Here is a 24,489-nt window from a genome sequence, read left to right on the forward strand (position 1 = left end):
AATTGTTGGCAGTGCTGGCCTAGACTGAGCAAGTACCATCAAATGGCCATCCTTCTTGTCAAACCCTAATACACATATCTTCTGTCCTGCTGTAGGTTGCATGGCAGAAAGACTGAAGTCTGAATTACTTGAGCGGGAGAAGTTGGTGGATGTTCTGGCAGGGCCCGACGCATACAGAGATCTGCCCCGGTTACTGTCTCTTGCTCATGGAGGTCAGAGGGCCAGCAATGTGTTGTTATCATTAGAGGAGACCTATGCTGATGTCATGCCTGTTCATCAGACTCTGGAGGGGCATAGTGCTTTTGTGTGAGTAATGCAGTATATGAGAAATGGCAGATTATGATGAAGACTACTGTAGTTTTAAGAGTTAGATTAGATTTAAATTATTTTAAATAGATTTTATGTTGGTTTAAATCTCTTTTCTCTTTAAATGTAATAATTGTAGCTGTATTTGTATGTGTAAATATTAGGGGTGTCCTTGACTAAGGATTTAGACATTCGAATCAGAATTTTCGAATCTCTCTTTGGTCGACCAATAGTCGAATCATCTGTGTGTGTGAATGGGTTGGGAGGGGCACGAAACTTGTCAGCAGAAGGGTAAAACTATTTTTATTTTATTTTACACACTGCACACAGCAACAACTTTTAATAAAGCGACCAAAACTGCCTGCCAACTGACAGACGAACTGACAATGGCTTTCTTATTTAGGTTTAAATAAAAGGTAATGTGGTGGATAAACATTCGTAAACCGTTTTCTCATAACATGTTAAAGCCGTGATCGAAATACAGAACATCCTACAAATATATAAAAGAACATTTTGATAAATAAACCTAAAAAAAAACCTGCCTAGAGAGGAAAAGAGCACTGAGTGCGTTTACATGCATGTTCTTAAGCCGATTGTGCTTAAAGGGGGTCGCACATCGGACTAAAGCTCAGCGCCGTCTCTCACACCAGACGCGCACATAATACTCGCAAGCTCAATTTTGAATCGACCTCTGACAGAAGAGCTGCATGATGAGTGTATCTTGTAGCACAGGGTGAAATCAGTACATTCACAATTTGAGGGAAATATAGGCTAATATAAATTGAATTGCCGCGGACAGGCGCCGAATGCCGCCGCCGGTGTGTACGTGTGTGTGTGTGAGTGTTCGAATTTTATAGGCGCGGTGCGTCCGGTGCGAAGCTCAGCACCCTTAAAGGGATCGCTCAACGCCGCACCACATCTTTATAACACTGCCTGCATCTTAATCAGCTCCCTAGTTCAGTAGTCAGGGCACTGATCAGGACATAAGTCAATGGGCTGACTCCCTGATCAGTGCCCTGACTACTGAACTAGGGAGCTGATTGAGATGCACCCCATTAATATTGAGCACCCTCATATTGCCAAAATGGTATGATCCTCGTTTCATAACACCCGCGAAGATTCGACCGTGAGACCGGTGGTCGAATCCGGTCCTGCATATCGATGCATCGAATCTTCGACTATTAGGGGTCACCCCTAGTAAATATACGTAGATTATAGTAGATGCATCAAGTTTAGTAACTTTGCTGTCTACCCTGTCTGTTTGCTAATGTTACCCTTAGTTCAATTAGACCCTGAATTTACCCTCAGCTGAAGCTAAAATTAGAATAGTAAAAATAATAGCATATTAGCGAAAATTATTTATTTGCGCTCTGGAGAACATCAAAGGTTTCGATTTACACCGCTTTTTGCAGCGTTGAGCATTATAACCAATAGGGCTGAACAATACATCGAATTTTCATCGTCATCGCGACATCGAACGACATTGAAGACAGCCTGTCACGATGAATAATGGAAAACGCTGGTTACGGAGGTAACTGTGGTTCTATGACTAAGTGGAAGACCGCCAGAGGCAGTGCTGAAAGCACTAGTGGAAAACACGCTTGATTGAGAATCGAATGACAAAGTTGTCACCTCGTGACTCGTGACATGCCTTGAACCATAAATAACCATTTAGCACGTCACCTCGATCTCTTAGATCATTCTCGCAACACCCGAGTGACCAGAGAATCTAGCTGTCTTCCACTTAGTCATAGAACCACAGTTACTGCAGGAATCTGCAGGAATCTGAATCTGCAAGAAAAGTCTGTTCCCTCATCTGTTTATTGTCATTCGACACGTGCCTTGGCAACATCTTGGGCAGCGTTCAAAAGGGTGTCACTCTCTGAAATTTGTGCAGCAGCAACCTGGGCTTCATCATGTACATTTTCAAGTTTAGACCTAAGACCTAATGGGACTCCTCAGAGAAGCAACCGCTGCTGTGACAGGTGCTAGGGCTTGCATACAGCGATGTGTGATTGTGATCTTTGTGTATCTGTCTTGTATTGGACACCGTCGTTTTTTAATGAGCCAACGCTGGAATGGCCTGAGCCACAGTAACCCGAGTGGTACTACTGCTCTTGCCGCTGTGAGCTTCCCCAAGAGTCTCAAGAGAAACACATAGCGCTGAGTGTGACCCGCTCGAAGCCTCTTTAGATCTCTCAGAATTGACTCTGTCGGGCAAGCTGACATTGTTACAGAGTTTAGAGCAAGGTCTATGTAACTGGTGGACTGTGTTGGAACAAGCTTGCATTTGTCCCAGTTCACAATGATCCCCAATGCTGTGACATGTTCCAGCAGTTGACGAGCTTGGTCTATTACTTGCTGGGGTGATGCTGCACAGACAAGCCAGTCATCTAGGTATGGTAACACCCTCATGCAGTCCTCTGGAGTGGTTCCAATGCTGTCTGAATGAACTTCGAAAAAACTCTTGGTGCCAAAGCCAGGCCAAATGGAAGAAAGTTGAACTGAAATATTTGACCTCCTACGGCAAATCGAAGAAACCGCTTGTGCTCTGGTGTAATCGGAACATGAAAATAGGCGTCCTTCAGGTCTATAGTCACAAACCAATCTTGAGGCATGATGGCCTGCATATGTTGTCCGTAACATTCTGAACGGCAGATACTTGAGAAAGCGATTTAAGCTTCTTAAATCCAAGATGGGGCGACACTTTGTGGAGGAGTTGGATGTGTTACTTTCTAGCTTCCCTGAGGATGGCACTCCACTGATTCTGCTTGGTGACTTCAACATCCATCTTGATAAACACCTAGCTGCAGACTTCAGCACTCTACTGACTTCATTTGACCTTAAGTTAGTATCTACTACGGCTACTCACAGATCAGGTAACCAATTAGACCTTGTCTACACACGCAACTGCTCCACGGACAACACTTTAGTTACTCCATTACACACCTCAGACCACTTTCTCATCACTCTTAACCTCATACTGACTCCTGATACAACACGTACTCCTACACAGATTACCTTTCGGCGTAATCTACGCTCACTCTCTCCCTCTCGCCTATCCACTATGGTTTCATCTTCACTCCCTCCACCTGCTCAGTTCTCAGCACTGGACACTAACAGTGCTACTGACACTCTTTGCTCCACTCTAACATCATCCTTAGACAGTTTTTGCCCCCTTTCATCCAGACCAGCCCGCCCCACCCCATCTGCCCCCTGGCTGTCTGATGTTCTCCGTGAACATCGCTCTGGACTCAGGGCGGCAGAGAGGAAATGGCAGAAATCTAAAAACTATTCTGACCTTGCCTTTTATCAGTCTCTTCTCTCTTATTTCTCTACAAATGTCTCCACTGCTAAAACAACATACTACCACAACAAAATCAACAATTGCTCTGACTCTCGCCAACTCTTTAAAACACTCCTCTCTCCTTTGTCCTCCTCCTCCCCCTCCTTCATCAACTCTTACAGCTGATGACTTTGCATCATTTTTCACAAACAAAACAGCTCTCATTAGCAAACAGTTCTCCTCATCACAAACTGACACGCACATCTCAACAACTAACACGAACACGCTTCCATCCTTCTCTCCACTCTCCGAGGCAGATATTTCTAAACTCATCCTTTCCAATCACCCTACTACCTGTCCACTTGATCCTATACCCACTCACCTCCTTCAGGCTATTTCTTCTTCAATCACTCCTGCACTCACTCACATTGTCAACACTTCTCTTCACACGGGAACCTTTCCCACAGCATTTAAGCAGGCTCGGGTAACCCCACTGCTTAAGAAACCCTCTCTGAATCCAGCACTTTTAGAAAACTACCGACCGGTATCCCTTCTGCCTTTCATTGCAAAGACCCTTGAGTGAGTTTGTTCAATCAACTGTCTATGTTTCTTGAACGGGACAACCTCCTAGACAACAACCAATCCGGCTTCAAAAGCGGCCATTCGACCGAGACTGCCTTGCTCTCGGTAACTGAGGCACTGAGACTGGCAAAAGCAGCTTCCAAATCCTCAGTGCTCATTCTGCTGGATCTGTCTGCTGCTTTTGACACAGTTAACCACCAGATCCTCCTGTCAACACTTAAGAGGACGGGGATCTCAGGATCTGCTCTCCAGTGGTTCAGGTCTTCCCTCTCTGGTAGGTCCTTCAGGGTGTCATGGAGAGGTGAAGTGTCTAAGTCACATCATCTAGCTACTGGGGTTCCACAGGGCTCAGTCCTTGGACCACTTCTCTTCTCCATCTACATGTCATCATTAGGTTCTGTCATTCAGAAACACGGCTTCTCCTATCACTGCTATGCTGATGACACTCAACTCTACTTCTCATTTCAACCAGATGATCCTACAGTCAGTGTTCGTATCGCTGCCTGTCTGACAGACATTTCTGACTGGATGAAAGAGCATCATCTTAAACTCAATCTTGCAAAGACAGAATTACTTGTTTTCTCAACCAACCCAGCACTTCATCAAAATTTCTCCATTCAGCTTGGTTCATCGACCATAACTCCATCAAGGACAGCAAGAAACCTTGGAGTTGTGATTGATGACCAGTTAAACTTCACTGACCACATTACTGCAACAGCCCGGTCCTGCAGATTTGCTTTATACAACATTAAAAAGATCAGACCCTTCCTATCAGAACAGGCTGCACAACTCCTGGTTCAAGCTCTTGTTCTCTCCAGACTGGATTATTGTAATGCTCTTCTGGCTGGGCTTCCAGCATGCACTATCAAACCCTTGCAGCTGATCCAGAATGCAGCGGCGAGAGTGGTCTTTAATGAGCCGAAGAGAGCGCATGTTACGCCTCTCTTCATCAAACTGCACTGGTTGCCAATGGCTGCTCGCATCAAATTCAAGGCACTAGTTATCGCCTACAAAACAACCACTGGCTCTGCACCAATATACCTAAACTCACTTGTTCAGACTTACACACCCTCCAGAAGCTTGCGTTCTGCGAGGGAGCGGCGCCTCGTGGTTCCATCCCAAAGAGGCATGAAATCGCTCTCACGGACATTTTCCTGGACCGTTCCCACCTGGTGGAATGACCTGCCGATCTCAATTCGTGCTGCCGAGTCTGTAGCCATTTTTAAAAAACATCTTAAGACACATCTTTTCCATTTGCACTTGACCAATACAGAATAGCACTTACTGATCACCACAGCAACGACCAAAAAGCGCACACTCCTGGATCATATCTACGTCTCTCATCCGGATTTGTGCCTTCAGGCGGGCATGTTTTGCGTACGTGAGTTTTTGTTGTAGATGGCTATTGCTGCGCGTTTAGCTAGAATGCCATACAAAACCAACCAATTGGGCCACTGAATCTGCATTAACGACAACAGCTGGGGCAACAGCCTTAGTCCTAATGGGTTGTTATCATAGCTATCAAAATCCAGTGTTCTGCATTTTGCGTACTTGAGTTTTTGTTGTAGATATCTGGCGGGCAGATGTGAGAATGATGACTGCGTGATTGAGTCCCACCACAACGGGAAGGTGAAGCAGGTGGTGGAGCAGTCTGAGAGTTCCGATGGTGGAAATGTTGAGAAGATCTATAATTGGGTCTCACACCAACATTGTGAAAACGAGCACCGGAGGCTGTTAAGGAAGGTCTGAGACCTGGGGCAGTCCCCACATGACGGGAGCGAGTTTCAGACACTGACACACGCCGATCCAAAGCTTCCTGTGCTGCTGGTACAAAAATTCGACCAGGTACCAAGGGCAATCTCCGCAAATTGTTCCTACTGTCCTGGACGCATTGCCTTTGTTTAATTTTGCAGTGCAGACACCAATACAGATGTAAAGTCATTGCACTGAGGCATAGTAAAAGATGTTCTCTGTGCACGGTGTAAAAAAATATTCTCAGACCCCACTGTTGGTTGAGGGGAATCTAGATTTATGCGGGAAAGCATAGCTTTTAATGTTCCTTCCAGGGATGCAACAACTGAAGATGATTCACCTGTCAGACTCACTGTCAGATTGCTGTGCATGGGTCTGCAGGCAGATTTTCCTCCACACCTGGAGTAACGTCTGGAATGGTTTCAAAAACTGAGTCAGAGGCAGCCACTGACATCACATCCAAATCCTGTCCTGTATGCATCACTGGTGGGGAGGTCATACATAACTCGGGCTGAATTTGTACATCTGTTTTAGCCTGAGCTTTAGACAGAAGTGGCAATAACAGCTCTACTGCAGAAGACAGCTGATCAACTTTACATTCTAAATCAGACAATCTAGTTTTCTTTGTCTTCTCACCATGAGATGATTGTTTACGCTTACGGTCAGCTGTTGTGATGCCGGATGCCGGTAGCAAACTATCCGAAGCTGATTCTAGACCCGCCAGACGAGCATGACTCACAGCGAGCGGCATAATGCCGCATTCTGGACACGGTTCAGTCAGTGCCTGTCTAAGATGATCCATACCAAGACATGCAGGACATTGACGATGTCCATCCATAATCTCCATTAGATTGGGGCATGTAGAACATTGATGTACATCCATGTTGATCAATACTCACCCTAAAGTCAATAAATCCAGCACTCGCGATCAGGCCCGTATACGCTCTCAGCTGAGGCAGCCAGGGCTTTCGAGTGTAATATTATCACAGAAGTATTCAAACTTGCCAGCATCCAGAAGCTGAAGCTCCCTGTGTGATGCAATACGTGTATGCGATCGTGGCGCACCGCGAGATGTGTGTGGAATCAACGATCGGTGTGCTAAAGCAAAGTAATCAAGACAAAACAGCTCACGAAAAATTCTGAAGAGCTCTTCGGCAGCAAGCTGCGCAAAAATAGTCAATTGCGAGAATGAGAAAGAGATCGAGGTGACTTGCTAAAGGGTTATTTATAGTTCAAGGCACGTCACGAGTCACAAGGTGTCATTCGATTCTCGATCAAGCGTGAACATGAGGAGTTTTCCACTAGTGCTTTCAGCACTGCCTCTGGCGGTCTGGAGCGAAAGGAAACAGTTTATTACATGTGACAAATAGCCTAATAAACATTTGACTAGTGCTGCAACGACGCGTCGACGTCATCGATTACGTCGACTACAAAAATACGTCGACGTGCATGAAATGCGCGTGCGACGCGTCACACTGTTTGTTTACATCTCGCGTAATGCATACAGGGAATGGAGAAACTTGCATTCTATCACAAAAACAGAGACCGCTGTTATCAAACGTATGGGAATACTTTAAACAGAGGACAAATAAAATGGCCCTTTGTTCCCTTAGCAAAACCGATATGGTGTACCACGGCAGCACAACTGCGATGCGCGAACACCTCAGAGGAAAACATCTCGGCGCTCTCCGGTGTTACAGTTTAACTGGTTTCCGTGTGATCTGGTGAATAACTTCCTGGTTCAGGTCGGATATTCTTGCGCTTGCGGCATTCTGAAAAGTTTAGATGTTTTTAACTCGATGCGGTGCGGACGAGCCTGAAAAAAACGAGCGCGTCGCTTCCATTATCCGCTTGTTAAGTCATTACGTAAGGAACGCCGCTTCTGGGTCCAAGCCTCAACTCGTTTCACTTGAGAATGCCATCGACGCCCGTTTATGAGCGCTATTTATTCATAGTAAACATCAAACGTTTAAAAAAGTTTAACATTTGAAATACTTACAGTCTGCACAACAGTCTCTGTGCTCACAGCGCCACATACATTAATATTTTAACGATTTAAAAAAGATAAATCACTCTCTGGCCATCTGGAGAAAAAGGTTATGATTATAGCTTTTTTGTAGTATTACACCACATTGTGGGTGTATATTAGCACCTTTTGTAGTTTTTCTTGTGGCATAAGAGCGTTTGGACCCGGAAGCGCTGCCGCGTGACATCAGCCTTAACAACAGCGCGCTTATCGCCCGCCTACATCGGAAATAATGAACTTGAGCGCGCAAAAGACGTGATTATGTGAACGGCCCCTTAAAAGACAGCGCACCGCGAGACAACAGTCACAAACCACCGAGCTACCGAGCTGATTGCCCGAATCAGCTCCAGATCTCTGGAAACCATGCTAAACCATAGCAGAACCCTGACTACATTTTATGGTTTGTGATGCTAAAGAACATTTCATGACGTCTCAGACAACTGTAAATGTATGGCTACTGTGGTTTAATTATAAACGCTATGATAAACTCATATTTACCATAGTAAAATAATTTTCTTTGCCTCTTTATTATTTTATACTGTAAAAACTTCAACCACATTGGTTGAAAATGAATAAAGGTTGAAATATTATATAAGAAGTTGTACCTATATATTATTTTGTAAAGTTACCCAAAGGATTCATGAGCTAATTACAAAAAAGAACATTATATTAATTATTTATTGTAATAAAAATAATTGTTAGATTAGTCGACTAATCGAAAAAATAATCGTTCGATTAGTCGACAGAAAAAATAATCGTTAGTTGCAGCTCTACATTTGACCTATCATGTTTAGCCCTGAAGACATGGCTGGCCTGTTTATACTATTTGCCCAATCAGATGAAGCCCCAGGAAGTGTCAGCTACGCTCAGATTGATTTGTGATTTTTAAATAATTTAATTATGAAAAATATATATTTTTGATTTTGATAGGGCCAGCAGAGAATCGTGGCCTGATAGCCCACCACTGCTAACAGTTGACTGTGAATAATTTAGTAGTGAGGAAATTTTGAGACCCATTCTTTCACAAATGTTTGTAGAAGCATTCTGCATGCATAGGCGCTTGATTTTATACACATGGAAGTGATAGGAACAACGGAATTCACTGATTTAAAGGGGTGTCCCAATACTTTTGGCAATATAGTGCATGTGGCGACAGAGCATACTAGATGTGCCATTTTTTAATTTGATTTCATAGGTTTTTAAAACAAATATAAATAAACAAGCACATAGAGGGCTAAATAAATTTATTTTCACATTGCACATTACAACATATTCTGATGTGTTATTAATGAAATATAATCCCCAGAACACCGCCACCCTCAAGTAACTGTATATGACGACAAATGATTCTGGACATTTAATTTCATATGCTCTCAGAAACACGAGAACACAGAAAACTAGATATTGCATTACGTGTTCTTATGGAAATTTGATCCCCAGAAGACTGCTACCCTCAAATAACTGTAGCCTTTTTGGTGGCCGAGCATGCTGGAAGTATTGTTACTTTTATTTCAAAGGTTCACAAAAAATGAGGACATGTGCTAGATAAATTATTATCTAATGAAATTTTGCATTGCAAGTGTGGGATGGTCAGTCCATGTGAATTGAATGCAGAAAGGCGGCGAATCCAGTTTCACTGGAGACGTAATCCTTGGTTTCAAACTATGCTGTGCTATATTCTGTTGCCCATCATATAATCATAGATTATGGTATAGATGGATAGATGAATGCTAGATTTAGGTAGATGGATGGAAAGAATTAACCCCTGTGGTTCTGATACAGTTTTCTCTAATCTGTGAGATAAAAGAAGAAAAAAAATCTGTGACGATCATAGCAACTATTGTATTAACCTTATTATTATGTCCACTCTCAACAGAAAATGGGATGAGTATGAGAGACTCTTTTAAAAACATTAATTTGAATAGTAATGTGTCCAAACGTCCAAACTGGTATATTATATAAGATTAGGGGGAAAAGAGGTAAACATATCACACATGCAGATTTCAATATGTCAAAGCTGATTGAACACTGATGAGAATATTGCTTCAGAATAAATTATATTTACAAAATTAAATATTTTTTCCAGACAAGCAAATTTTTAACTCAGATGACTGAATGACCGATTTACTTGAACATGATTAATGTTGAGCCCTGTAATGAATCATGTTAAAACATTTTTTTTTTCAATGAATTATCAGTAGAATTTTCAAATAAAAGTATTTTTTGTTAAAAACCAGATTTTTTCCACAAAAACATATTTCCCCCCCAAAAATACATTTGGAAAATTGGGGGGTCGTCTCCTCATCTTATATTCAGGTATATCCTCTTGGGACCCAGAAAAAAAAAAAGTTTTTCGAATTTTGTATTTGTTCATGTCGTTAGAATGTTTAGAGCAGCGGTTCCCAACATTTTTTACCTGGGGAAACCCCTTCTATGTCCCGAATGGGTTGGCGCACCCCCAATACCCACTTCAAAAAACAAAAAAACAAAAAAACCAACCAAGCTTTTTATCGCCATATAACGACTCCTTTAATCATGCGCAATAACCAGAACACAAATGACAATAACAACATTAAAAAAGTTTCAATATATGGAAATTAGAACGACAGTACATTGAATTAAATTGCAATGAAGTTACAAACAATCCACAACATTAAAGAGAATAATAATAAAAATAATAATAATATTTATAAAGCACTTTACATTTTAAAGAAAATCTCAGTGCTACAGATAGAGGAAAATAATAATAATAATAATAATAATAGATTTTATTTATAATGCACTTTTCATTCCGAAGAATCTCAAAGTGCAACAAAGGGGGGGGGGGGGGGGGGATAACACAAAAAATGAATAAAAAGTAAAAATATAGAATACTACAAACAATCAACCAACACAGAAAACAGAACAGAAACAGAGCTGATGGTGAACAGAAAACAGCTGATGGTGGAAGTCTCTGTTAGCTCTGCAGCACACTGTAGTCCATGTTTTAAGTTTCTCCCAGCGGCAGTGTGTCCTGATGACATCGCCGAGGCAGGACAGCTGAAGACCAGATGATGGGTCTTCATGACGATTTAGACGATTGGGATCGCCACAGCACCATGCAGGAGGCAGAACATTTTTCCGGGCACTTCTGTGTACACACCGGGGTCGGCGCAGAAGTCCAAGCCGCTCCACGGCCGCAATGCAGGACGGAACAGCGGCGCAGCCGAGAAGCGGAACATCCCAACATCATGCCGGACGCCGATTACGATGGCCCAGATGACGCTAGCCCGGTGCAAACTTCAGCCACCATGCAGCTCAAGCCCAAGGGAGACCACCAGTGAGCAGTCGCGGCGAGAAACACCAAATGTCCTCCAAACCAGAACCAACCAACCGCAGCAATTCAAACGTAAACACTAGAAGCGGTAGAAAACGGCGAAACGACGAACAACGTCCTCTCAGTGGCTGCCAGCAATCAGCAACAGCCCCAATAGTAGCTCTGACTGTTAGACTAGTCACAAACATAAGGAAATAAAATAAAATCTAAATCTAATAGTACAACATGATTTTGTGGGTGGAGAAGCGGCAAACAGACAACGCCAGCGTCCTCTCCCCCACGACTCACTCATCTAATAAACAAATAAATAAAATAAAATAGCAATAATTAATTAATTTAAACATTGAAAGACTTTCTAAACAGGTACGTTTTAAGTCCCGTTTTAAAAATATCCGTTGTTTGTGGAGCCCTCAGATGTTCAGGGAGGGCATTCCACAGGCGTGGAGCTGCGGCACAGAAGGCTCTGTCCCCAATGGTGCGGGTCTTAATCAAGGGGGATTGAGTCGATGCGTGTTTGTGGAGCGAAGCAACAACAGCAGGACGTCCGTCTCTGTGGTATTTACTGTATTTAGTGGCCTGTCAACATTTGTGTGTGTTGTCACGACCGGCTCAAAGCCACGACAAATAAGTGGAGGACATAGTAGGTTGGTGAGGTTTTGCAACATATAAGGTTTATTTACATAAGTAATAAAACATAAGATGTTGAATCAAGGCAAAATAACTAGAAATCTATGGTGAACAAATGATGAGAAAGTCAAACAGAACCAAATTCAAAGTAATATCAAAAAGAAGATAAACAAAATCATAACAAAACTGAAAAAGGTAGCAACCAACTCAGGACGGTCTCATGACGGTGTTGCACAAGCTGTAGCTATCTCAAAGTCCCTCAAGTCCCCCTTCCGTTGACTCTCAAAGGCTCAACTTAAATAGAGGAAGAAACAGGTGCACATAATTTGCTCAAAGAGCCTGCCCAGGTGCACATCGTTCTCCCGATGAGTCTAGGCCACACCCACCGGTCGGCAACACCAATAGTAACAGGAGACCCGTCACAGTGTTTACTCACAATTTATGAGGACATGATTCGGTTTATGGACTATTGTATGCGACTAAACATTAGCCGTAGCAAGCAAAATGGTTTTGCATGTCAGACAAGTGTAACGTTATACATAGAACAACAATGGAGTAATGACAAAGTACGCTTTGTGAGAACGCTAGGTTTATGTTTGGGTGGTTTTACAATAACGTTGGGGAACCAATGAGGATGGCTTCTGGCTTAGAGCTGTTCAGCTTGAGAAAGTTGTAGTTCATCCACGTCCTTATCTCTTCCAGACAGGCAGAAAGTGTTGATAATGATAACGACAATGAGGATAATGATGAATGAGTGTCAATTTTCATAGATAATTGTGTATCATCAGCGTAGCAATGCAATGAAATTCTCAAGCGAATGATGACTTTACATAAAGGAAGCATGTAGAGATTAAATAAGAGAGGTCCTAAAACTGAGCCCTGAGGTACTCCGCAACCAACCGCATGTGAAAGGGACCTTGAGCTACCCATGGCCACAAATTCAGATCTGTCTGCGAGGTATGACTCATTGCAAGACAGTGTTATCAAGTCCAATAGAATGAGACAGTCGTTTGAGAAGTATCCCATGGTCAACCGTGTTGAATGCTGCAGAAAGCTCCAGGAGGACAAGGAGTGATGGTGACCCGGCATCAGCTGTCATTAGCAGGTCATTTTTAACCCTCACTAAGGCTGTTTCCATGCTGTGGCCAGAACGGAAGCCGGATTGGAACTTTTCAAAAATGTTGTTGTCATTGAGATGGTCCTCGAGGTGCCTGGCAACTACCTTCTCCAAAACCTTTGAAATAAATGGCAAGTTGGATATGGGCCTATAATTAGCAAGAGTTTGAGGATCGAGGGAGGGTTTCTTGAGTAACGATCTAATTATAGCCGGTTTTAGGACAGACGGTACCTGACCAGACTGAAGGGATTGGTTTATTATCATGGTGACGAGGGGACTGATGGCAGAAATATTTTCTTTCACCAGAGCTGTAGGGAAGGGGTCAAGGGCGCAGGTGGAGGAACTGATGGTTGCCCCAACCTCAAGTTAAGTAACTTCTGGGAAGCAGCAGAATAGCCTTGAGATACCAAGCTGCGGATTGGCAGCTGGAACAGACGTTGAGGAGAAAACGGAGAGGGGTGAACGAATTTGAATAATTTTTGTTCTGAAGAAGGTCATGAAATTGTTACATTGTTCTTCTGTTGACCCAATGAGAGGAGCAATTTAAGGTTTTAGGCCGTTTAGAATTGCCAGGACTATCTTGAATAATATTTGAATAATACCTTGACCGTGCTTCTTTGATTGACTTCAAATAAGCTTTTTGGTGGTCCCGGTAGGCCAGCTTGTGAACAGTTAGCTCTGAGTTTTTATACCATTGTTCAAGGTCACGTCCAGTTGCCTTTCATTTCCGCAAGTCACTTGTGAACCAGGGAGCTGAGCGGGAAATGTGACTGTTCTGACTTTAATGGGTGCATGGAAATCCAAAATGCTGCTCAGTGTCTTATTGTAGAATTCCACAGACTCAGTAACTGATGGGATATGTGCAGAATCGAGTTGTTGAAGGCTTAAGCTCAGGTTTTCTTTGTTAATATTTTTCAGGTTTCTTACAATTAAATCCCAAACATTCAAGTCAGTTCAGGGAGGACCAGAGGGAATAGATCCAAATCACTGCAGTAGAAAACAGCCAGGCCACCACCACGGCCAGAGCTACAAGCTTCTTGGAAATAACAGTAGCCAGGAGGACATGTCTCATTCAAAACAGAAAAAACATCTGAAATTTGAATAAGGTTAATCACCGTGATTGACAGCTCGTCAGTACATGCACGCTCTGTGCGGCTGAGCAGATTTTAGTTTCGGTTTAGACTTAGCGCCGATTCAGGGGCGGGTTGCTTGAACTGTAGGTTAATTGGCCTATTATTCTTAATGAAAAACACAACAACACACAATGACAAACTCACCTAAATAGGCACTTTTACATTTTACTTTGAAACCAAATCTTCCGCGATCATCTTGTCCTTTTTTTTAAATATTGTATGGAAAATCCCATTAAAAAAACAGACCGCCATTACATTTTTCCTCTCACAAACCCCCTGGTGGCAGCTCGCGTACCCCTGGGGGTGTGCGCAACACACTTTGGGAATCCCTGGTTTAGAGCAAGAAACAAAGGACACATTTATTTTTTTGAAAAATTATATTGTATCCATATGTTATGATATGTCCTCTGTAGTTGACACCAGTTAAAAAAAATTAATGAAGTGAAATTGCATTTATAGGCAAAAACGATGGGATTTATTTTTAAGTTACGACAAACAAACTTTTTTAAAGATGATCCTGAGCTATGTTATAAAAGATCTAACGTAATGCTTTGCTATACCATCTTAAAGTCGTTGTAAAAGGCCCATCTCACTAAAGTGGTTCTACAATAATTTTATAAAGCGACGAGAATAGTTTTTGTGCGCAAAACAAATCTAAATAACAACTTGTATAGTAATGGGCCGATTTTAAAACAATGTGCTATGTGTTTTCCAGACAGGCTACCATAACATAAGCCAGATGACAGGACGGTGAATCTTAAATAGTGAAATAATATAAATTTCTTAAACTGCGCTATTCACTCTCTTGACTTGACATTTAAATGTGTGTGTGTGTGTGTGTGTGTGTGTGTGTGCGTGCGGTTTGCAATTATATCCTCCAATTTGGTGGGCCAAGTAATACAAAATTAATATTCTAATCAATCGCGGGTGGATGATAAATATCCACCATGTTGCATCCATTATGTTTGTTTGATAAAGATGTTTACGAACCCTGTTTGATGTTTACGAACCCTGTTGATAAAGATGTTTACGAACACAAAATATCCATTATGTTTTTTTGATAAAGATGTTTACGAACCCTGTGATCAAGAGAATCTTTCTGGTTGCTGCTTTCAAAACAATCCCTCATGTGTACTGAATGGGGAGCTTAAGCTCATCAAATCTTATCCAGTCCTAGCCATGGGCGTTTACTTCCATGTCTCCAGTACGGCACGCCCATCAAAACCCAGCGTTCGGGAGAGAGATGATGAGAATTTATTTGTTAGAAGACTATTTAAAAGAATAGTTAATCAGTTAAAATGAATAAGTTAACATTAATACTGACCGTTAATACTCAACACTAAGATTAACAGCTTATGTGTCAGATTCATATGTGGTTAAAAACAGACTTGATGTTTGTTAATGTTTGGGAAATTTGACAAGGAGCCATCTTGTTAATGATTTTGCTAAGCAAGCACACACTGTATTTACTCGTTTTTTTTCTTTATTAAACGTCTAAATTTAAGCAATGTCTCACTTCGTTATTCTTGGTCGCTAAGACGATAAATGTACAACAAGTGACTCAAAACAAGTGTAGAAAATCGCCTATTTTTTATTCATTAGGATGTTTTTGAATGTAAAAACCACACAAACGTCATTAGTTGACCTCAGAAAAGAGTATAAAAAAAAATTAAAAAGCCAGTTAATGACACCGTTAAAAGGACACCTTTTTCAAAATTCCTTGTATTTGTATTTACTGCATTTCGACATCAGACATTTAAATATATAATATTTAAATTGTAATATTTATTAAAATGTGTCATTTAAATATATAATATCATATATATTTTATCACATTCAACAATGAAAATCTCATCCATTGGGTTGGTTTTGCAGGTCCATCATGCGTGGCTGTGATAACATGTGTAGTTACTGTATAGTGCCTTTCACCCGTGGCAGAGAGAGGAGCAGACCTCTGTCTTCTATCGTGGAGGAGGTCCGCATGCTTTCAGATCAGGTAGAATGGTAAAAGTTTTCAGTATGTAATAATCCTAGATTAAAAGCCAACTGTTTTTTTCAGATCTTTGATGGTGAGTTAATGCGTGTGTTTGTGTGTAGGGGGTGAAGGAGGTAACCCTCTTGGGGCAAAATGTGAACAGCTATAGGGACCTGTCTGAAGACCAGGTCATCTGTTCTGAGGGCAACACTCAGCTCAGCAGAGGATTTAAGACAGTCTACCGCACAAAACAGGGAGGCCTTCGCTTTGCCAACCTTCTGGATAGAGTGTCTCTCATTGATCCCGATATGAGGATACGCTTTACCTCACCACATCCTAAAGACTTTCCTGATGAGGTAAGTACCATGAAGTTACATTTGAGGCAGGGATACAATACAATTTTTTGTAATTGTTTATAACATTTCTAGAGAGGTTTATTTTCTGGACGATAGCTAGGTGTAAAAGTGAACGCTTAAGCCACAGTAAAATGACAGTCTATTAGGCTGCATTTACACTGCAGGTCTTGATGCACAATTCCGATTTGGTGACTATATCCGATTTTTTTGACGACCCGCTTACATCATCTTTTCAAAAGCGACCCGTATATGATATTTGCATTTACACTGTACACTGGCAAAACAGCCCAAGACGTTCTTAACCGGTGAAAGGAAGTAAAACAGCCCGATATGCAATGGAAGCAGACAAAATGATTGCACAATGTTTTGCTGTCTGCACAGTTCCACACATTTTTAAAGGTCGGCAAAACATTTCTCTCTTAAGGCGGAGGAGAGCCTTTGATGGGGTTGCCAGGTTTTCACAACAAAACCCGCCCAATTGCAACTCAAAACTGTGTTAAAGTAGCCCAATTTCGCATGAAAACCGCAGACTTGCCAACACTGGATCGCAGTTTGTTTCCACCTGAGTTGACGTCTTTCGCCTCCGTCCTTTTTTCAATGATGTACGACTCGCATTTACTGGGGAATATCCGATTTGACCAATTACATGTACCCTAACCCTTTATTCAATTTATTTACCTAAAATCTAATGTTAGACCCACCTGAAAAGCATTATTTTATTAGTAGCCTATCTTTGCTCAATAGTAATTATTTGTGCTGCTGCTTTTATTTAAGTTATTTGTTCTTATTTTCTTTATTTTTATTTGACAGTAGTCATTTTTTCCATGAACATACCGAACCATACAGAAACCGTGAACCTAAAACCGTGATATAAACTGAATCGTGAGCAATCTGTACCGTTACACCCCTAGCGTTTTGAGGGGGTGCCACAAAATTAAAGGGGTACTTCAGCGCTGGGAAGATGAATCTGTATTTAAACTGGGCCATCAATGCAGTAGAAATGTGAAATTATTTTTGAATTTGGTGTCTTATAGACTGAGAAAAGACAGAAAATGTATTTTTGTCCCATGGGGATGAAAGACTACAATTCCCAGAATGCTTCGCTGCCCTGTGAGGCCATTCCCAACGCCAACAACTTCATTACTGTGACTGAGTTAGAGACACTACAATTAAAAACTGAACGTGTGTGTTCAATATAATGAGTGAGTCACCGCGCGAGTCTCACAGCACTGAGCACTAACTGCAGGAGTGATGAGAGCTGAGGTAATCGCGACGACACTCGCGGCATACATTCACAACGCAAGTTCAGTCTGGTGTGTTTCAGTTCATGCCTTTGCAAGCTTAACTTTCATAGAAATGAATTTGAGAAGTTAAAAGACTTACATTGCTCACCATAGCTCCGTTTAAATGATCCTGTCTGCAAGCTGAGCTCTCCCTGCAAGCTGAGTGTAATCTCCCATCCCCCAATGCCGGATTCAAAACATGCGGAAATGGCTCCCTCTGCTGGCTGTAGTCTTTAGCCTCTGGGCAAACATTCCTCCTATGATGCAAAAATCGTCATTTTGCATCATAGGAGGAATTTTTCCAGAAATAAAATGCATAAATCTCTCGTCTCAGGGAGATATGAGGGGGGAAAGCACAATAATTTGAATATTCTCCAGGGTTTCTACTGATACAAAGCCATATGCTAATCGCTGAAGTAACCCTTTAAGAACATTTTCAAAGGGCGCCATGACTGAAAAAAGGTTGGGAAACACTGGATTAATGATTTAAGTTAATTTTAATAATTTAAGTTAGAGATTTTCTACTGAAATGTAATATATTAATTAATTTATATATTAATGACTTTTTCCATCAATATTGAATTTTATTAAAGGGTAACTAAACCCTAAACCAACTTTTTTTAGTTAATGATCTGCAAGACTGGGGCTTTATTATTGCTGTTTATTGATTAGAGTAAATGTTTTGACATTTGGGTATAAAGTGTTTTAATTCTATAATATATGGTGTAAAAACGTCTTAGTGCTGCCCTCTTAAGGTTGAACGGTAGCTATTGCAGTTGAATTTTCCTATTGGACGTTGTGGTACTTCGTAGGATGGTACTGTAAATATAATTTCAGCCTACAGCCAAATGAAATGCCAAGACCGTTGTATCACAAAATTAAAATTTTATTACAATTCTTTATCGATCAACTTGCAGTAAGTGAAGGCGGGATAGGCGGAATCGCGCTGAATGACACACAACAGAAGCGTGCTCTCTGTCTGTCACACGCGCTATCAGTTCAGTGTCGCTACAAGTAGTGACGCTACTAGATTAACTAAATTTTTCGTTTGCACTTTCCCAAGCATTTCTGAAGATCAAGCTCAAATTGGAAACACACCTGCCAAGTCGCCGATATACTTCACATTGCGCGTGAACCTTCCAAAGGACTGCTTTGGCAGTGAGCGCGGAAAGACGGGTTCGGCGCGTGCACTGTATACGCGCACTATCTAGTTGACGTTTGTTTCCGAGTGCTCAGTTCGCTGTTGCACGCGCGTCATCCGTGCGGTGACAAAAGAGAAATCGTCTTCAGTGCAAAGTTTTAAAAGAATCTATTGTGTCTGTTGAATAAAAACCTCTTATTTAAAGCATAGGGGTCCTGCATGGCCACCTCTTGACGAATAAATGAAACTTTTTTTCCATGGAGATAGAACACACACACACACACACACACACACACACACACACACACGCCTGGTTTACTATCTTTGTGTGGACTCTCCATAGATGGTTTTTATAGTGTGCAAACCGTATTTTCTATTCCCCTACACTGCCCCTGCCCCTAAACCTACCCATCACAGGAAACATTCTGCATTTTATTCTCTTTAGTCATTTTTAGTCAATGTAGTCTTGATTTGGGTGGTCACTCTGCATTTGAAAGTTTGAAAGGGTTTTAAATCTTCCAAATCAAGTAAAATGACTCAAAATCAACTAATTTAAGCATGCCAAAGTCAACTTTAATCATATAAAATGTAATTTCCAAACCGCAAAATTGTGGCCAGTGAAAATGCTGAGTTGTAGTATCTTTGGAAAACCACTAGCCACGGTAGCTGGTTAGCAAAAAAGTTAATGTCAAGCCCTGATTATAACGTAACGTTATGCATGCCTAAATTACCCATCAACAGCACAGTATTTCATATAGTACTCCACATTAGCTTGTCTTTCTAAAAATAAAAATAAAAACTAAACTAAAAGCTCATTCTGTGAATTATTGTAACAGAAATAGACAAAGCTCTGCTCCAACAGGTGTATCAGAGCTTCAGTTAGCATCAAGCTACATAACACAGTTTAAAACATTGAAATTACACCTTCATTCTTTATCTCACTTTAGACCTCCATCGAGTGATTTTATTGGTTTCCTGTCGTGATTTAATGGGATTTTCATTCAAATGGTGATGGTAAAACATGTTATATTTATCATTTTATATGGAGCTAATCGCTACACCTGTTAGCAGTCATAATGTAAACATCCATTGTTGATATAAAATAGCCGAAATCACATGACAAATCACACAAAAACCTTATTCCATAGTTATCGTGTGTTTATTAGCTTCTAAGTTCACGCGTAGAAATGTAGAATAGACTCGTTCTTCACAGAGCCAGAATAAGGAAATGTCCACACAGGAGGAGTGCGTCATGCGAGGGTGGTGTTGAGCAATATCATAGATTGACAGATCAGAGGGCAAATGAACGCCTGATGACTGATATATGACGCATATCATTAACAGGAGACCCATAGAGAGCTAAGTGCATGTTTTAACTCTTTTATATGGAAAAATTCAGTGAGAAATGAATGGAAATGGTGTTCTGTATGACAAAATATATTTTGCAAACATGTGATATGTCAGTGTTTCTCCAAATATAAGCACTTTTGAACTAAGAGCTAAACTGAAAGCTGTTTTTTGCGATCTCCATGAACACAAATGAACCAGTGCAGACGAGAGGGAATGAACGTGCGTGTGAAAATCTATTTAAAATATCGTTCATAACGGATCGATTATAATGCACTCCTGACATAAATTAGGAAATTAATGTCACTGCAACCCAGTTTTATCATAAACAGTGTTCAAATATCGAAGCTGGAGTCTTCTTTCTGATATCCAGAAAAAGTAATATAGTGTGATGTTTAACGAGCAGTGAATGTTGAACAATAGTAATCTGAGGCCGTATACAGGTCCTTCTAAAAAAAATTAGCATATCGTGATGAAGTTCATTATTTTCCATAATGTGATGATAAAAATTAAACTTTCATATATTTTAGATTCATTGCACACCAACTGAAATGTTTCAGGTCTTTTATTGTTTTAATAATGATGATTTTGGCATGCAGCTCATGAAAACCCCAAATTCCTATCTCAAAAAAAATAGCATATTTCATCCGACCAATAAAAGAACAGATTCTCTATGGGGTTCAGGTCAGGAGAGTTGGCAGGCCAATTGAGCACAGTAATACCATGGTCAGTAAACCATTTACCAGTGGTTTTGGCACTGTGAGTAGGTGTCAGGTAATGCTGACAAACGAAATCTCCGATCTCCATAAAGCTTTTCAGCAGATGGTAGCATGAAGTGCTCCAAAATCTCCTGAAAGCTAGATGCATTGACCCTGCCCTTGATAAAACACAGTAGACCAACACCAGCAGCTGACATGGCACCCCAGACCATCACTGACTGTGGGTACTTGACTGGACTTCAGGCATTTTGTCATTTCCTTCTCCCCAGTCTTCCTGCAGACTCTGGCACCTTGATTTCCGAATGACATGCAAAATTTGCTTTCATCCGAAAAAAGTACTTTGGACCACTGAGCAACAGTCCAGTGCTGCTTCTCTGTATCCCAAAAGTGGCTTGACCTGGGGAATGCGGCACCTGTAGCCCATTTCCTGTACACGCCTGTGCACGGTGGCTCTGGATGTTTCTACTCCAGACTCAGTCCACTGCTTCCGCAGCTCCCCCAAGGTCTGGAATCGGTCCTTCTCTACAATCTTCCTCAGGGTCCGGTCACCTCTTCTCGTTGTGCAGCGTTTTTTGCCACACTTTTTCCTTCCCAAAGACTTCACACTGCCTTAATATAGCACTCCGGGAACAACCTATTTGTTCAGAAATTTATTTGTCTTACCCTCTCGCTCGAGGATGTCAATGATGGCCTTCTGGACAGGGTCGGGTCGGCAGTCATACCCATGATTGCGGTTTTGAGTAATGAACCAGGCTGGGAGTTTTTAAAAGCCTCAGGAATCTTTTGCAGGTGTTTAGAGTTAATTAGTTGATTCAGATGATTAGGTTGATAGCTTGTTTAGAGAACCTTTTCATGATATGCTAATTTTTTGAGATCAGTATTAAAACAATAAAAACCTGAAATATTTCAGTTGGTGTTCAATGAATCTAAACTATATGAAAGTTTAATTTTTATCATTACATTATGGAAAATAATGAACTTTTATCACATATGCTAATTTTTTAAACGATCTGTAACAATGCAATAATATTACATATCAAAACACGTTTTACTCACATGTTGCACCATTCCTGTTGGATCTAAATCCAGCATCGACCGGAGATTTGTTTACAAACAATCCCGCAGTGAACTGAAGTGTTTTTTGTCTTCCCCACGTGAGCTGGAAATTCATTAAAAATAAAGTTCAACCACTCATATTAGGATCAGATGGAAGCTTATGCAGCGACCATGTTCTTCCACAACCAGGAATAGTGCAATATCTTAATCTTCCTCCGCATGTTATTGTTGTTAACCAGCTAGCACAAGCCCTCCATGAGTCGGTGGGCGAGGCTACTGAATTAGACGCGTGGAAGAGGTAGTGTTTTGTCGCGCACTAATGTCAGTAGAAGTACATGACTGTTTGCTGAGCCTGGTGTCCATAAAAGCTTTTCTTTGACTAACAAGGAAGTTTTCAGCACTGAAACTTAGAGGATATTACCATGACCTTTTATATATCAAAAGCTCAAGGGAAAGTTGATTCCTCAATTCATCACCCCTTTAAACAATTTCTGATTAAATTGAAATTTTCCTAGAAAGACAGCATTGTCCAGATAATGCAAGATATACTACAGTAACAATAGGAACTCCAAGTACCATAGAAAACTAAACAGTGAGTCTAATGACAAAGATTAATATTATTTTGTATTACAAAATACAACCGTAGATGTCATACTACTTTAGTTGCTTATAGATCGCTCACTCGATCCTGATAGCTAACATCCCCTTCTCCACCATATAAGTTAAAATGATAGTCATTTGGCAAGGCTTCTATTCATTTTGTAAAAAAATAGATATTTATATTTTTGAGAACTGAAGTATGATTTTTTGCATGCTTTTTTATTTTAATTTGTTTTTATTAATGCTCGAATAACAAACAAATAACATTGCCAAGGGATTACATGTAAAAACATAAACAGTAAAAACAAACAAAAAAACCCCCCCAAAAAACATACAATCAAATCTGAGGGTCGGGATAAATGGTTGTCTTTCAAACTCCCTCTGCACGCGATAGGATAGCGCTACCACCAACCAGAGCAACGAAGGTGAAACAGAGCTTGTTGATAGATTAAACATTCGCCTTATCCGGTCAGCAAAACTCCGAACACATCTTCCCTTTTTAAGAAAGAACGGCACTGAAGTCATTCTTCTTTTCTTTTTTTTTTTGTGATCAACTTTTTATTGTTTCACATATAACAAAATAAAATCCAATCAAACAAACCAACAGGGAAGGGGAAGCAACAGATGAGTCATCATTAAATGAATCTATAATAATAATAATCATAATAGAAAAATAAATAAAAAGATAATACATATAAATAAATAAATATATATATATATATATATATATATATATATATATATATATTATATAATTAAATAATAATAATAATAAATCACATAAAAAATAAAAAAGAGCTACTTTACATTATTATTCCTTTACATATTCCAATATGCTGGAGGAAAAACATTGCCATGCATCAATGGTCTTGGGTTTAGCCTTGTTAATTTGTGCTGTTGTACATTCACAAGTTACAATTATAAGAAGGCTATGTATCCATAAGTTTTTACGGTAACACTTTAGAATACTGTTTCTTACTTAATGCATAACTAATAAAGAGTTACTGCAGTACTAATGAATAATTCTTCATTAACACTTGTAGCGCCTCAGGCGAATCAAACACACAATCGCCAGTTACATTTAACAAATATGTTTTGAAAGTGTGCTCACTAGCAGACCTTCCCCCAACACAGCAGAGGGAGATTCTTAAGTCACCCTGGAAACCATCTGATAAGGTGTTTTTATGGCCCCGAAAGGAATTTGGCCACATGAAGTTTCAGACACAAAGACACAGAGCTTTTGCCTCAAATTATAGACAAACCATCTATAAATGAACATGCACCCCAGGACATTATATGTAAACACATAACTGTCTTGTAAAATGTTTATTCTGTATGGTATTTTGCATCTTTTTATCTTTGTCTTAACAAATTACTAGTTCAGATAACCTCATATATGTCATGTCTCCTATCAAATTAATGCTCACTTCACGACTTACACTTCCATGTATATCACTTATTCAGAAAATGCAGTGTGTGTTTGTTGCATTAATTATAGTATGAAGACTCAGAGACCCACTGAGTCGAACTTTCAAACAAAGGGCAATAAAGTCTGCTGAGGAATTTCCCGCCGGGAAATCCCAACACTCTCATTGGTTAAGTCTAACCCTGGAGGGTGGGACTATTTCCAGACCTTAAAAGACCAGTGAAGACAGCCTCTTCCCTCTTCTTGTTCTCTTACTCCGCTCTGTTCACTTCTCCTCTCTCTCCTGTGGGAGCCAACACCCACGGGGGGGGGGGGGGGGGGGGGGCTGGCACTCAAGCCAGGCCACCAATGCAGGCCCTCCAAGCAGGCCTCATCTCTTCCAAAAATCTTCTCTTCTACAATCCGATCTTCAAGAACACGAAGCATCGCTAAAGCAAACAG

General features: G+C 40.8%; 1 protein-coding gene across 4 annotated transcripts in view; it reads left to right on the top strand.

The window, feature by feature from the left end:
- Positions 1 to 24,489, top strand: part of cdk5rap1 (CDK5 regulatory subunit associated protein 1) — a 128,574-nt gene that overhangs the window by 18,304 nt on the left and 85,781 nt on the right. For all 4 annotated transcript variants that reach the window (XR_010900538.1, XM_067430986.1, XM_067430985.1 and 1 more), the window contains exons 5-7: positions 96 to 306; positions 16,021 to 16,141; positions 16,243 to 16,476. Coding sequence is in view for 3 of the 4 variants with exons in the window: in XM_067430986.1 (XP_067287087.1) it covers positions 96 to 306; positions 16,021 to 16,141; positions 16,243 to 16,476 (566 nt within the window). In the remaining variant the exon portion in view is untranslated. The remainder of the gene's footprint in view (positions 1 to 95; positions 307 to 16,020; positions 16,142 to 16,242; positions 16,477 to 24,489) is intronic.

The sequence above is a fragment of the Pseudorasbora parva genome, chromosome 22, assembly GCF_024679245.1.
Source record: "Pseudorasbora parva isolate DD20220531a chromosome 22, ASM2467924v1, whole genome shotgun sequence".
NCBI classification, from domain to species: Eukaryota; Metazoa; Chordata; class Actinopteri; order Cypriniformes; family Gobionidae; genus Pseudorasbora; species Pseudorasbora parva.